This window comes from Cherax quadricarinatus, chromosome 13 (genome assembly GCF_038502225.1).
Source record: "Cherax quadricarinatus isolate ZL_2023a chromosome 13, ASM3850222v1, whole genome shotgun sequence".
Lineage (NCBI taxonomy): Eukaryota > Metazoa > Arthropoda > Malacostraca > Decapoda > Parastacidae > Cherax > Cherax quadricarinatus.
This window is the reverse complement of record NC_091304.1, coordinates 38960649-38973115: the sequence shown is the minus strand read 5'-3', so window position 1 is coordinate 38973115 and position 12467 is coordinate 38960649. Positions and strand designations below refer to the sequence as shown.

At 39.0% G+C, this 12467-nt stretch overlaps 1 protein-coding gene across 3 annotated transcripts in view; it reads right to left on the bottom strand.

Moving 5' to 3' along the window:
* Positions 1 to 62: 62 nt before the first annotated feature.
* csul (protein arginine N-methyltransferase 5) overlaps positions 63 to 12467 on the bottom strand; it is a 160928-nt gene continuing 148523 nt past the window's right edge. For all 3 annotated transcript variants that reach the window (XM_070084649.1, XM_070084651.1, XM_070084650.1), the window contains one exon: positions 63 to 2059. In XM_070084649.1, the coding sequence (XP_069940750.1) occupies positions 1907 to 2059 (153 nt within the window). In that variant the 3' untranslated portion in view covers positions 63 to 1906. The remainder of the gene's footprint in view (positions 2060 to 12467) is intronic.

Genomic DNA, 12467 nt, shown 5'->3' with positions numbered 1-12467 from the left:
AGAAATGGCTGAAAAAACAATAATAAAATGGACTTAAATTAAGGATAAATAATAACAATTGATAGCAAAGTAAGTGTTGAGCTTATATTTAAGATCGGTCTCAAAATATAATGTTGGTGGATTTGTACATTTATGCAAGAGGCTTCCGAACTTTTTTTTTTTTTGTAAAGTATACACAAGCAATACCAGGTTACAAGGTAATCTATCATTTCATTCATCAAACAGTAAAATAATTCTTAACTTTCAATTTAGAATAAAAAATTGATATTGAGGCTACAATTTGCTATCAAAAAAATTATTGCAAAGCAGGACAGTGCTAAAACCCTCAACAAAATTTAGCACAGCTAAGTTTATAAAAGATAAATTTATTTCTTAGTAACAAATTATTTATGAATGCATGAGTGCAGCTTGTGTAATGAAATGGTTTTAATTCAATAATATAATATGTCTAAGACATGATGTACTAATATTAATATTCAATACATAATATAGCATGGCATAATGAAACTGAGACAATATTTGTACCTCATTTTTACTCACTTTTTTTTAGTCTAAAATATGGCATGAAGTTAGGATGCCTGAGATAAATTAATTTTGCATTACTTCTTCATTAAAGTTAATAGTTGCCAGGAAGAAAAAATGTAAGCATAATCTTTTTCACAGCATACCCATGAACCATTATGCAAAGAAGTAAGAAGCAATCTGAATCTGATCTGTAACTGTCACACTGTACTCAAGAGAATTACGAAGTTCATCCATATCCACGAAGGCATTAAAGGGACTGAACTGCAGAGTCACACTTTCACAATATAGAAGTGTCATCAACCATTGTGATATTAACTAGTGCACACCACAGGATATTATTTAACCAGTTTAACAATAAAATAAAAGCCACAGAGTATTTATCTCTATTATCTATGTCTTCTTTTCCAACAAGAAGAACTTGTTTTTCTACTAGTCTGAATGTTCAATACATGCTATGAACTAGAATCAGCATACAGATGTACAGAAGACCCCAGCACAACATTGGAGAGACCCAAATATCACTGCACTTGGTTCACTATTACTTTATATGCAGAACACTTCCTAATACATAATTTGCTAATTATATTTTCATCTAACTCTCTTGATTCTTAAGTTATGTACACATTTTACAAGTGTACCAATATTTTATATACAAAATAGCATTTTACAAGTGTACCAATAATCTGAATACACTAATTTTTTTTTTTTACAAGTATACCAATTTGTACACACACTAGCTTTCTCATAAATGCACTAATACTATGTATACAATGGCTTTTTAACAGTTAGTATACCAATAATTTGTATACACACAATAGCCCTTTTATAAGTGAACCAATAATTTGTATACAACTATGGCACTATTATAGTTGCACTATTAATTTGCATACAACAACTGTTTGTTTACAAAAGCACCAATAATGTGTATACACAATAACTTTTTACATTAAGTGCACCAATAATTGGCAGACCAAATGATGATTAATGGCAGCAGGTTCTGGGTGTGCCAAATGACAATACAAAAATAGTGTTGAAGTGCTTACCTTCAGTTACCTTCAGTGTACCTCTTGAGTACATTTACAAGACAAGTACAGTATGTGTTATTGTCAACAATTATAAGGGGTTACATATGCAACCTCAAGAATTTTGGACCCTTTATTTTTTCACAAGCTCTTGAAAGGCAGACGAGATTTTGAATGGAATAACTGGAAAATTATAGGAACAATAATTCTCGGACTTTCTTCAGGCCATTTTTATGCATTATAATTTTGTTATCATCATTGCCAATGACTGAATTTTAAGCAACAGGTTTCTTTACACCAAACCTGACCAACATCCATTGACGTAACATGAAATAGAAGTCCCCTATGGACTTCCTCTGTTATAACCCTATTGTATATGCTCGACCATTAGGGTTGTGAATGGATATTATCTGTGGGGAAGTGACGCACCATTCATACCATACATTCTTCTTGGTGGCACACCGCCAAAAGTGCACCTCCATTATATCCCCCATTCGCACTGGAACAGGTTCCTAAAAGAAAAATAATACTCAGTAAGGACAATTTCACCTTTGAAATTAAAAAAAAAAAAAAAAAAAAATTTAACACTGGCCATCTCCCACCAAGGCAGGGGAACCTGAAAAAGAAGAAACCCTTTCAACATCACTCACTTTCACTGTCTTGCAAGATGGGTGCCAATACTACAAAACAAAACTGCAAATATCTCCACCCCTCTGAAAGAGGGGTGGAGATAGGCCTGAAGAGGAAATTCGGAGGGCCAGCAGGAAGAGCAAATTGAGGGGACCTCGGCACTGTACTTCCTGGACTCAAGTCTGGCTAACCAGTTTTCCTGAATCTCTTCACATTAACAGCACGTAAAGTCATAAAAACCACTTGCCTCCACTCCTATCAAACATGCTCACACACGCTTGCTGGATGTCTAAGCCCTTTGCACACAAAACCTCCTTTACCCGTTCCCTCCAACCTTTCCTAGGATGACCCCTATCCTGCCTTCCCTCCACTACAGTTTTATACACCCTCCAAGTCATCCCATTTTGTTTCGTTCTCTCTAAATGTCCGAACCACCTCAACAACCCCTCCCTCTTAGCCCTCTCGATAATACGTTTAGTAACTCTGCACTTCCTTCTGATCTCCAAGCTACAAATGCTTTGCATATTACCACCAGACATTGCCCTCAAGATACATCTCCAATGCCTCCAGCCTCCTCCTTGCTGCAACATTCATAACCCACTATACTTTCATACATTTCTATTCTTTGCTTCCATGGATAACATTGTCTCCACAGATGCCTCAATGCACCACTCACCTTTTTCCCCCCTTGTCAATTATATGGTTCACCTTATTTTTCATATGCCCATCTTCTGACAAGTCCACTCCCAAATCTCTGAATATATTCACTTCCTCCATACTCCCTCTGTCCAATCCGATATCCAGTCTTTCATTAATTAAATTTTTTGTTACTCTCTTCACCTTGCTCTTTCCTATGTTCACTTTTACTTTCCTTCTTTTGAATATCCTACCAAATTCATCCACCTACCTTTGCAACTGTGACGAGTCTTGCTTTGTATCAGATTCTTTATCTTCTAATCCCACACCGCTCCCAACACCCCCTGCATTCACTTCTCTTACAACTCCATCTTTTTTTTTTTTAACAAGTCAGCTGTCTCCCACTGAGGCAGGGTGACTCAAAAAGAAAGAAAATCCCCAAAAAGAAAATACTTTCATCTTCATTCAACGCTTTCACCTCACTCATACATAATCACTGTTTTCGCAGAGGTGCTCAGTATACAACAGTTTAGAAGCATATACGTATAAAGATATACAACATATCCCACCTAACTGCCAATATCCCAAAACTCCTCCTTTGAAGTGCAGACACTCCCCTTCCCATTTCCAGTACTCAAGTCTGGTTATATAAAAATAACCGGTTTCCCTGAATCCCTTCACTAAATATTACCCTGCTCACACTCAAACAGCTCGTCAGGTCCCAAATACCATTTGCCTCCATTCACTTGTATCTAACATGCTCACGCACGCTTGCTGGAAGTCTAAGACCCTCCAACCTTTTCGAGGACGACCCCTACCCCTCCTTCCTTCCCCTACAGATTTATATGCTTTCCATGTCATTCTACTTTGATCCATTCTCTCTAAATGATGAAACCACTTCAACAACCCCTCTTCAGCCCTCTGATTAATACTTTTAACTCCACAGGACATCTCTACCACCTCCAACTGCTTCCTTGCTGCAGCATTTACAACCCAAGCTTCACACCCATATAAGAGTGTTGGTACCACTTTACTTCCAGACATACCCTTCTTTGCCTCCATAGATAACTTTTTTGGTCTCCACATATACCTCAATGCGCCACTCACCTTTTTTTCTCCATCAATTCTATGGTTAACCTCATCCTTCACAAATCCTTCCACTGACATGTCACCTTCCAAATATCTGAAAACTTTCACTTCTTCCATACTCCTCCTCTCCAATTTGATAACCAATTTTTCTTTATCTAAATCATTTGTTACCCTCATCACCTTACTCTTTTCTATGTTCACTTTCAACTTTCTACCTTTACACACACTCCCAAACTCGTCCACTAACCTTTGCAACTTTTCTTAAGAATCTCCCATAAGCAGAGTATCATCATCAAAACGTAACTGCGTCAACTCCCATTTTGTATTTGATTCCCCATAATTTAATCCCACCCCTCTCCCCAACACCCTAGCATTTACTTCTTTTACAACCCCATCTACAAATATATTAAACAACCATGGTGACATTACACATCCCTGTCTAAGACCTACTTGTACTGGGAAGTAATCCCCTTCTCTTCTACACAACCTAACCTGAGCCTCACTATCCTCATAAAAACTCTTCACAGCATTTAGTAACTTACTACCTATTCCATATAATAATAATAATAATAATAATAATAATAATAATAATAATAATTATTTCTTTGTAAAGGTTACAATGTGTAATTACAATTTTGATTTGCTAAATACAAAGATAGCCACTATCATGCTGAGGCATTTCGGGCAAACTAATCCTAATACATAGTAACTAATTAAAACTAGATAACATAACAGTACATAGTAACTATACTTAAAACTAAACAAAGAATAGTGGTTAGCTGTTTTACAATCTTATTTGAACTTAGTACAATCTTATTTAAACTTAGTACAATGATAAGACTAATTAGCAGATGTTATGGCAGATTTGGTTTATATTGAGAAAAGATGATTTTATGGATTGGCAGAATTAAGAGCCTAGAGGTCACATAATAAAACTAGTTAGCAGATCTTTCGTTGATTTGGTTAATATTGTGAGATAAGACGATTTTTTTCCTAGGTAGTAGGTTGGTAGACAGCAACCGCCCAGGGAGGTACTACCGTCCTGCCAAGTGAGTGTAAAACGAAAGCCTATAACTGTTTTACATGATGGTAGGATTGCTGGTGTCCATTTTTTCTGTCTCACAAATACGCAAGGTTTCAGGTACGTCTTGCTACTTCTACTTACACTTAGGTCACACTATACATACATGTACAAACATATATATACACACCCCGCTGGGTTTTCTTCCATTTTCTTACTAGTTCTTGTTCTTGTTTATTTCCTCTTACCTCCATGGAGAAGTGGAACAGAATTCTTCCTCCGTAAGCCATGCGTGTTGTAAGAGGCGACTAAAATGACAGGAGCAAGGGGCTAGTAACCCCTTCTCCTGTATATATTACTAAATGTAAAAGGAGAAACTTTCGTTTTTCTTTTTGGGCCACCCCGCCTCGGTGGGATACGGCCGCTGTGTTAAAAGAAAAAAGAAAGATGATTTTTTAGCAAAGTCCTAAATTTATAAGCTGTCAGGGGATCCTTGACCTGTTTCGGTAGCGAGTTCCAGATCTTCAGGCCTTTTATGTGCATAGTGTTCTTGCATAGTGAGAGTCTGACTCGAAGGATGTTGAAAAGTGCTTTATGCCTTGTATTGTGCCTGTGCATTCTGTTGTAACTGTCGAGGAGTAGTTTCAGGGGAGGGTGGTTTACAGTGGAGTTTTATGTTCTGTATATGTAGTAGGCACAATAAAAAAGAGTGTATGTCTTGTATATTTAGCAAGCTGAGTCTTTTGAAAAGTGGTGGGTTGTGCTGTCTAGCACAGGAGCTGGTTATCACCCGCACAGCAGCTTTTTGTTGGATGATTAAGGGTCTAGGGTGGATGGCTGTGGTTGAGCCCCAGGCACAAATACCATAGGTGAGGTAAGGATATATTAGAGAGTGGGCAAGGAGAGTCGTTTGTGGTACATAGTATCGTATCTTAGAAAGGATTCCTACTGATTTAGAAATTTTCTTGGCTATGTGATGGGTATGGGACTGAAATTTAAGACTACAGTCAAGGAGAACACCTAGAAATTTGCAACATCTCCCACATTGCTCCTCTATCCAGTCTATGCCTTTTCTAAATCCATGAATGTAATGAAAACTTCCCTATTTTTATCTACTGTTCACATATATGGTTTAATGTAAACACTTGATCTACACATCCCCTACCCACTCTAAAACCTCCTTGTTCATCCGCAATCCTACTCTCTGTCTTACCTCTAATTCTTTCAATAATAACAATACCATACACTTTTCCTGGTTTTCTCAGTAAACTTATTCCCATGTAATTTTTACAATCTCTTTTGTCCCCCTTCCCTTTATATAAAGGAACTATACATGCTCTCTGTCAATCCCAAGGTACCTTCCCCTCTTTCATACATTTTTTTATTATTATTTTTTTTTTATTATCACACTGGCCGATTCCCACCAAGGCAGGGTGGCCCGAAAAAGAAAAACTTTCACCATCATTCACTCCATCACTGTCTTGCCAGAAGGGTGCTTTATACTACAGTTTTTAAACTGCAACATTAACACCCCTCCTTCATAGTGCAGGCACTGTACTTCCCATCTCCAGGACTCAAGTCCGGCCTGCCGGTTTCCCTGAACCCCTTCATAAATGTTACTTTGCTCACACTCCAACAGCACGTCAAGTATTAAAAACCATTTGTCTCCATTCTCTCCTATCAAACACGCTCACGCATGCCTGCTGGAAGTCCAAGCCCCTCGCACACAAAGCCTCCTTTACCCCCTCCCTCCAACCTTTCCTAGGCCGACCCCTACCCCGCCTTCCTTCCACTACAGACTGATACACTCTTGAAGTCATTCTGTTTCACTCCATTCTCTCTACATGTCCGAACCACCTCAACAACCCTTCCTCAGCCCTCTGGACAACAGTTTTGGTAATCCCGCACCTCCTCCTAACTTCCAAACTACGAATTCTCTGCATTATATTCACACCACACATTGCCCTCAGACATGACATCTACACTGCCTCCAGCCTTCTCCTCGCTGCAACATTCACACCCATATAAGAGCGTTGGTAAAACTATACTCTCATACATTCCCCTCTTTGCCTCCAAGGACAAAGTTCTTTGTCTCCACAGACTCCTAAGTGCACCACTCACCCTTTTCCCCTCATCAATTCTATGATTCACCTCATCTTTCATAGACCCATCTGCTGACACGTCCACTCCCAAATATCTGAATACATTCACCTCTTCCATACTCTCTCCTTCCAATCTGATATCCAATCTTTCATCACCTAATCTTTTTGTTATCCTCATAACCTTACTCTTTCCTGTATTCACTTTTAATTTTCTTCTTTTGCATACCCTACCAAATTCATCCACCAATCTCTGCAACTTCTCTTCAGAATCTCCCAAGAGCACAGTGTCATCAGCAAAGAACAACTGTGACAACTCCCACTTTATGTGTGATTCTTTATCTTTTAACTCCACGCCTCTTGCCAAGACCCTCGCATTTACTTCTCTTACAACCCCATCTATAAATATATTAAACAATCACGGTGACATCACACATCCTTGTCTAAGGCCTACTTTTACTGGGAAATAATTTCCCTCTTTCCTACATACTCTAACTTGAGCCTCACTATCCTCGTAAAAGCTCTTCACTGGTTTCAGGAACCTACCTCCTATACCATACACCTGCAACATCTGCCACATTGCCCCCCTATCCACCCTGTCATACGCCTTTTCCAAATCCATAAATGCCACAAAGACCTCTTTAGCCTTATCTAAATACTGTTCACTTATATGTTTCACTGTAAACACCTGGTCCACACACCCCCTACCTTTCCTAAAGCCTCATTGTTCATCTGCTATCCTATTCTCCATCTCACTCTTAATTCTTTCAATAATAACTCTACCATACACTTTACCAGGTATACTCAACAGACTTATCCCCCTATAATTTTTGCACTCTCTTTTGTCCCCTTTGCCTTTATACAAAGGAACTATGCATGCTCTCTGCCAATCCCTAGGTACCTTCCCTCTTCCATACATTTATTAAATAATTGCACCAACCACTCCAAAACTATATCCCCACCTGCTTTTAACACTTCTATCTTTATCCCATCAATCCCGGATGCCTTACCCCCTTTCATTTTACCTACTGCCTCACGAACTTCCCCCACACTCACAACTGGCTCTTCCTCACTCCTACAAGATGTTATTCCTCCTTGCCCTATGCACAAAATCATAGCTTCCCAATCTACATCAACATTTAACAATTCCTCAAAATATTCCCTCCATCTTCCCAATACCTCTAACTCTCCATTTAATAACTCTCCTCTCCTATTTTTAACTGACAAAATCCATTTGTTCTCTAGGCTTCCTTAACTTGTTAATCTCACTCCAAAACTTTTTCTTATTTTCAACAAAATTTGTTGATAACATCTCACCCACTCTCTCATTTGCTCTCTTTTTACATTGCTTCACCACTCTCTTAACCTCTCTCTTTTTCTCCATATACTCTTCCCTCCTTGCATCACTTCTACTTTGTAAAAACTTCTCATATGCTAACTTTTTCTCCCTTACTACTCTCTTTACATAATCATTCCACCAATCGCTCCTCTTCCCTCTCGCACCCACTTTCCTGTAACCACAAACTTTTGCTGAACACTCTAACATTACATTTTTAAACCTACCCCATACCTCTTCGACCCCATTGCCTATGCTCTCGTTAGCCCATCTATCCTCCAATAGCTGTTTATATCTTACCCTAACTGCCTCCTCTTTTAGTTTATAAACCTTCACCTCTCTCTTCCCTGATGCTTCTATTCTCCTTGTATCCCATCTACCTTTTACTCTCAGTGTAGCTACAACTAAAAAGTGATCTGATATATCTGTGGCCCCTCTATAAACATGTACATCCTGAAGTCTACTCAACAGTCTTTTATCTACCAATACATAATCCAACAAACTACTGTCATTTTGCCCTACATCATATCTTGTATACTTATTTATCCTCTTTTTCTTAAAATATGTATTACCTATAACTAAACCCCTTTCTATACATTTATTAAACAAAAATACCAACCATTCCAACACTATGTCCCCCCCTGCTTTTAACAATTCTGTCATGATCCCATCAGTTCCAGCTGCTTTACCCCCTTTCGTTCTTCATAATGCCTCATGCACCTCCCCCACACTCGCATCCTGTTCTTCTTCACTCCTAAAAGATGGTATACCTCCCTGGCCAGTGCATGAAATTACCACCTCCCTTTCTTTATCGACATTTAAGTTCTTCAAAATATTCCCGCCATCTACCCAATACCTCCATCTCCCCATCTACTAACTCCCCTACTCTGTTTTTAAATGACAAATCCATTCGTTCCCTAGGCTTTCTTAACTTGTTTATCTCACTCCAAAACTTTTTCTTATTTTCATCAAAATTTCTTAACAGTGCCTCTCCCACTCTATCAACTGCTCTCCTTTTGCACTCTCTTCACCTTTCTTTTACTCTCCATATACTCTACTCTTCTTATAACACTTCTGCTTTGTAAAAACCTCTCATAAGCTACCTTTTCCTCTTTTATCACACCCTTTACTTCATCATTCCACCAATCACTCCTCTTTTCTCCTGCACCCACCCTCCTATAACCACAAACTTCTGCCCCACATTCTAATACTGCTATTTTAAAACTATTCCAACCCTCTTCAACCCCCCCACTACTCATGCATGTACTAGCCCACCTTTCTGCCCACAGTTGCTTATATCTCACCCAAACTTCCTCCTCCCTTAGCTTATACACTTTCACCTCTCTCTTACTTGTTGTTGCCATTTTCCTTTTGTCCTGTTTACCTCTTACTCTAACTGTAGCTATAACTAAATAATGATCCGATATATCAGTTGCCCCTCTATAAACATGTACATCCTGAGGCCTACCCATCAACCTTTTATCCACCAATACATAATCTAACAAACTACTTCATTATGTGCTATATCATACCTTGTATACTTATTTATTTATTAACTCAATCTATAAATATATTAAACAACCATGGTGTTATCATGCACCTCTGTCTAAGCCGTACTTTTACTGGAAAATATTCTCCCTCTCTCTTACATACTCTAACCTGAGCCTCACTATCCCCATAAAAACTGTTAACAACAATCAGTAACCTACTACCTATTAAATACACTTGCAACATCTGCTCCACTGCTCCCCTATCGACCTTATCATCTGCCTTTTCCAAATCCATAAATGAAATGAAAACTTCTTTACTCTTGGGATGGGGTTTAATTAAAAGATAAAGAATCTAACACAAAGTGGGAGTTGTTACAGTAGCTCTTTGCTGATGTCACTGTGCTTTTGGGAGATTCTTAAGAGAAGTTGCAGAGGTTGGTGGACGAGTTAGGTAGGGTGTATAAAAGAAGGAAATTAAAAGTGAATATAGAAAAGAGTAAGGTGTTGAGGAAAACAAAAAATTTAGGTAATGAAAGATTGGATATCAGACTGGAGGGACGGAGTATGGAGGAGGTGAATATACAGTGGACCCCCGCTTAACGATCACCTCCCTATGCGACCAATTATGTAAGTGTATTTATGTAAGAGAGTTTGTATGTGTATGTTTGGGGGTTTGAAATGGACTAATCTACTTCACAATATTCCTTATGGGAACAAATTCGGTCAGTACTGGCACCTGAACATACTTCTGGAATGAAAAAATATCGTTAACCGGGGGTCCACTGTATTCAGATACATATATGGGAGTGGATGTGTCAGCAGATGTGTCTACAAAAGATGAGGTGAATCATAGAATTAATGAGGTGAAAAGGGGAGTGGTGCACTGACGAGTCTGTGGAGACAAAGAACATTATCCATGGAAGAAAAGAGTGAAGCATGGGTGGTGAATGTTGCAACAAGGAGAAGGCTCGAGGCAGTGAAGATGTCACATCTGAGGGCAATGTGTGGTATGAATACAGTGGACCCTCGACCAACGATGGTATCGTATAACGTTAAACCCAACTAGCGATACATTTTAACGCAAAAATTTTGACTCAACTAGCACTAAAAAACTCGACCAACGCGATTCGTTCTGTTCGAGACGCGTCCACATGTGGCCTGAGTGCGCCTCACTTGTCCCATGGGTGCCAGTGTTTACAAGCCAGGGAGCCACCGCAGTCGCATCCAAACATACAATTGGAACATTTCATATTATCACAGCGTTTTTAGTGATTGCACCTGCAAAATAAGTCACCATGGGCCCCAAGAAAGCTTCTAGTGCCAACCCTGTGATAAAAAGAGTGAGAATTAGTATGGAAATTAAGAAAGATTTTGAAGGATTTGGGGCTAACCCTGAGATGCCTATGCCAGCTGTAGAATCCATTGTGCCTACTTCAAAGATTAAGGAAATGTGTGCAAAGTGGGTTGAACTGCAAACCTTCATGGATGAAAACCACCCTAACACAGCTATTGCAAGCCATGCTGGTGACTATTACAATGACAATGTTATGGCCCATTTTAGACAAATCTTAACGGAACGGGAGGTACAGAGCTCTATGGACAGATATGTTGTGTGACAGAGGTCCAGTGACTCTCAAGCTGGTCCTAGTGGCATTAAAAGAAGAAGGGAAGTAACCCCGGAAAAGGATTTGACACCTCAAGTCCTAATGGAAGGAGACTCCCCTTCTAAACACTAACACCATCCACACACTCCCCTCCTCCCATCCCATCAATCATCACCAGATCTTCAATAAAGGTAAGTGTCATGTAATTGTACATGCCTTCTTCAGTTTGTGTGTATTAAAATTAATATTTCATGTGGTAATTTTTTTTTTTTCAATACTTTGGGGTGTCAGGAACGGATTAATTTGATTTCCATTATTTCTTATGGGGAAAATTAACTCGACTAACGATGAACTCTCAGGAACGGATTAACATCGTTGGTCGAGGGTCCACTGTATAATGTAAAGAATCCGTAGTTTGGAAATTAGGTGGTGTGGGGTTACTAAAAGTACTATCCAGAGAACTGAGGAGAGGTTATTGAGGTAGTTTGGACATTTAGAAAGGCTGGAACAAAATAAAATGACTTGGAGAGCATATAAATCTGTAGTGGAAGGAAGGTGGGGTAGGGGTCGGCCTAGGAAAGGTTGGAGGGAGGGAGTTAAGGAGGTTGTGTGTGGGACTTCCAGCAAGCATATGTGAGCGTGTTAGATAGGAGTGGAGACAAGTGGTTTTTAGGACTTGATGTGCTGTTGGAGTGTGAGCAAGGTAACATTTATGAAGGGATTCAGAGACCCCAGCAGGCTGGACTTGAGTCCTGGAGGTGGGAAGTACAGTGGAACCTCCGTTTTCGTCATTAATTCATTCCAGAAAGTCTGATGAAAACAGAATTCGACAAAAACTGAAGCAATATTTCCCATAAGAAATAATGTAAACCCAATTAATCTGTTCCAGACACCGAAAAATATTAAAAAAAAAAAACAAACATTTTATAGGGAATAACTATAGCTTTACATACAGAAAACAATGAGAAATAAATATAAAGAACTAATGAAATGGGTAAACGAACATTTAACTTCA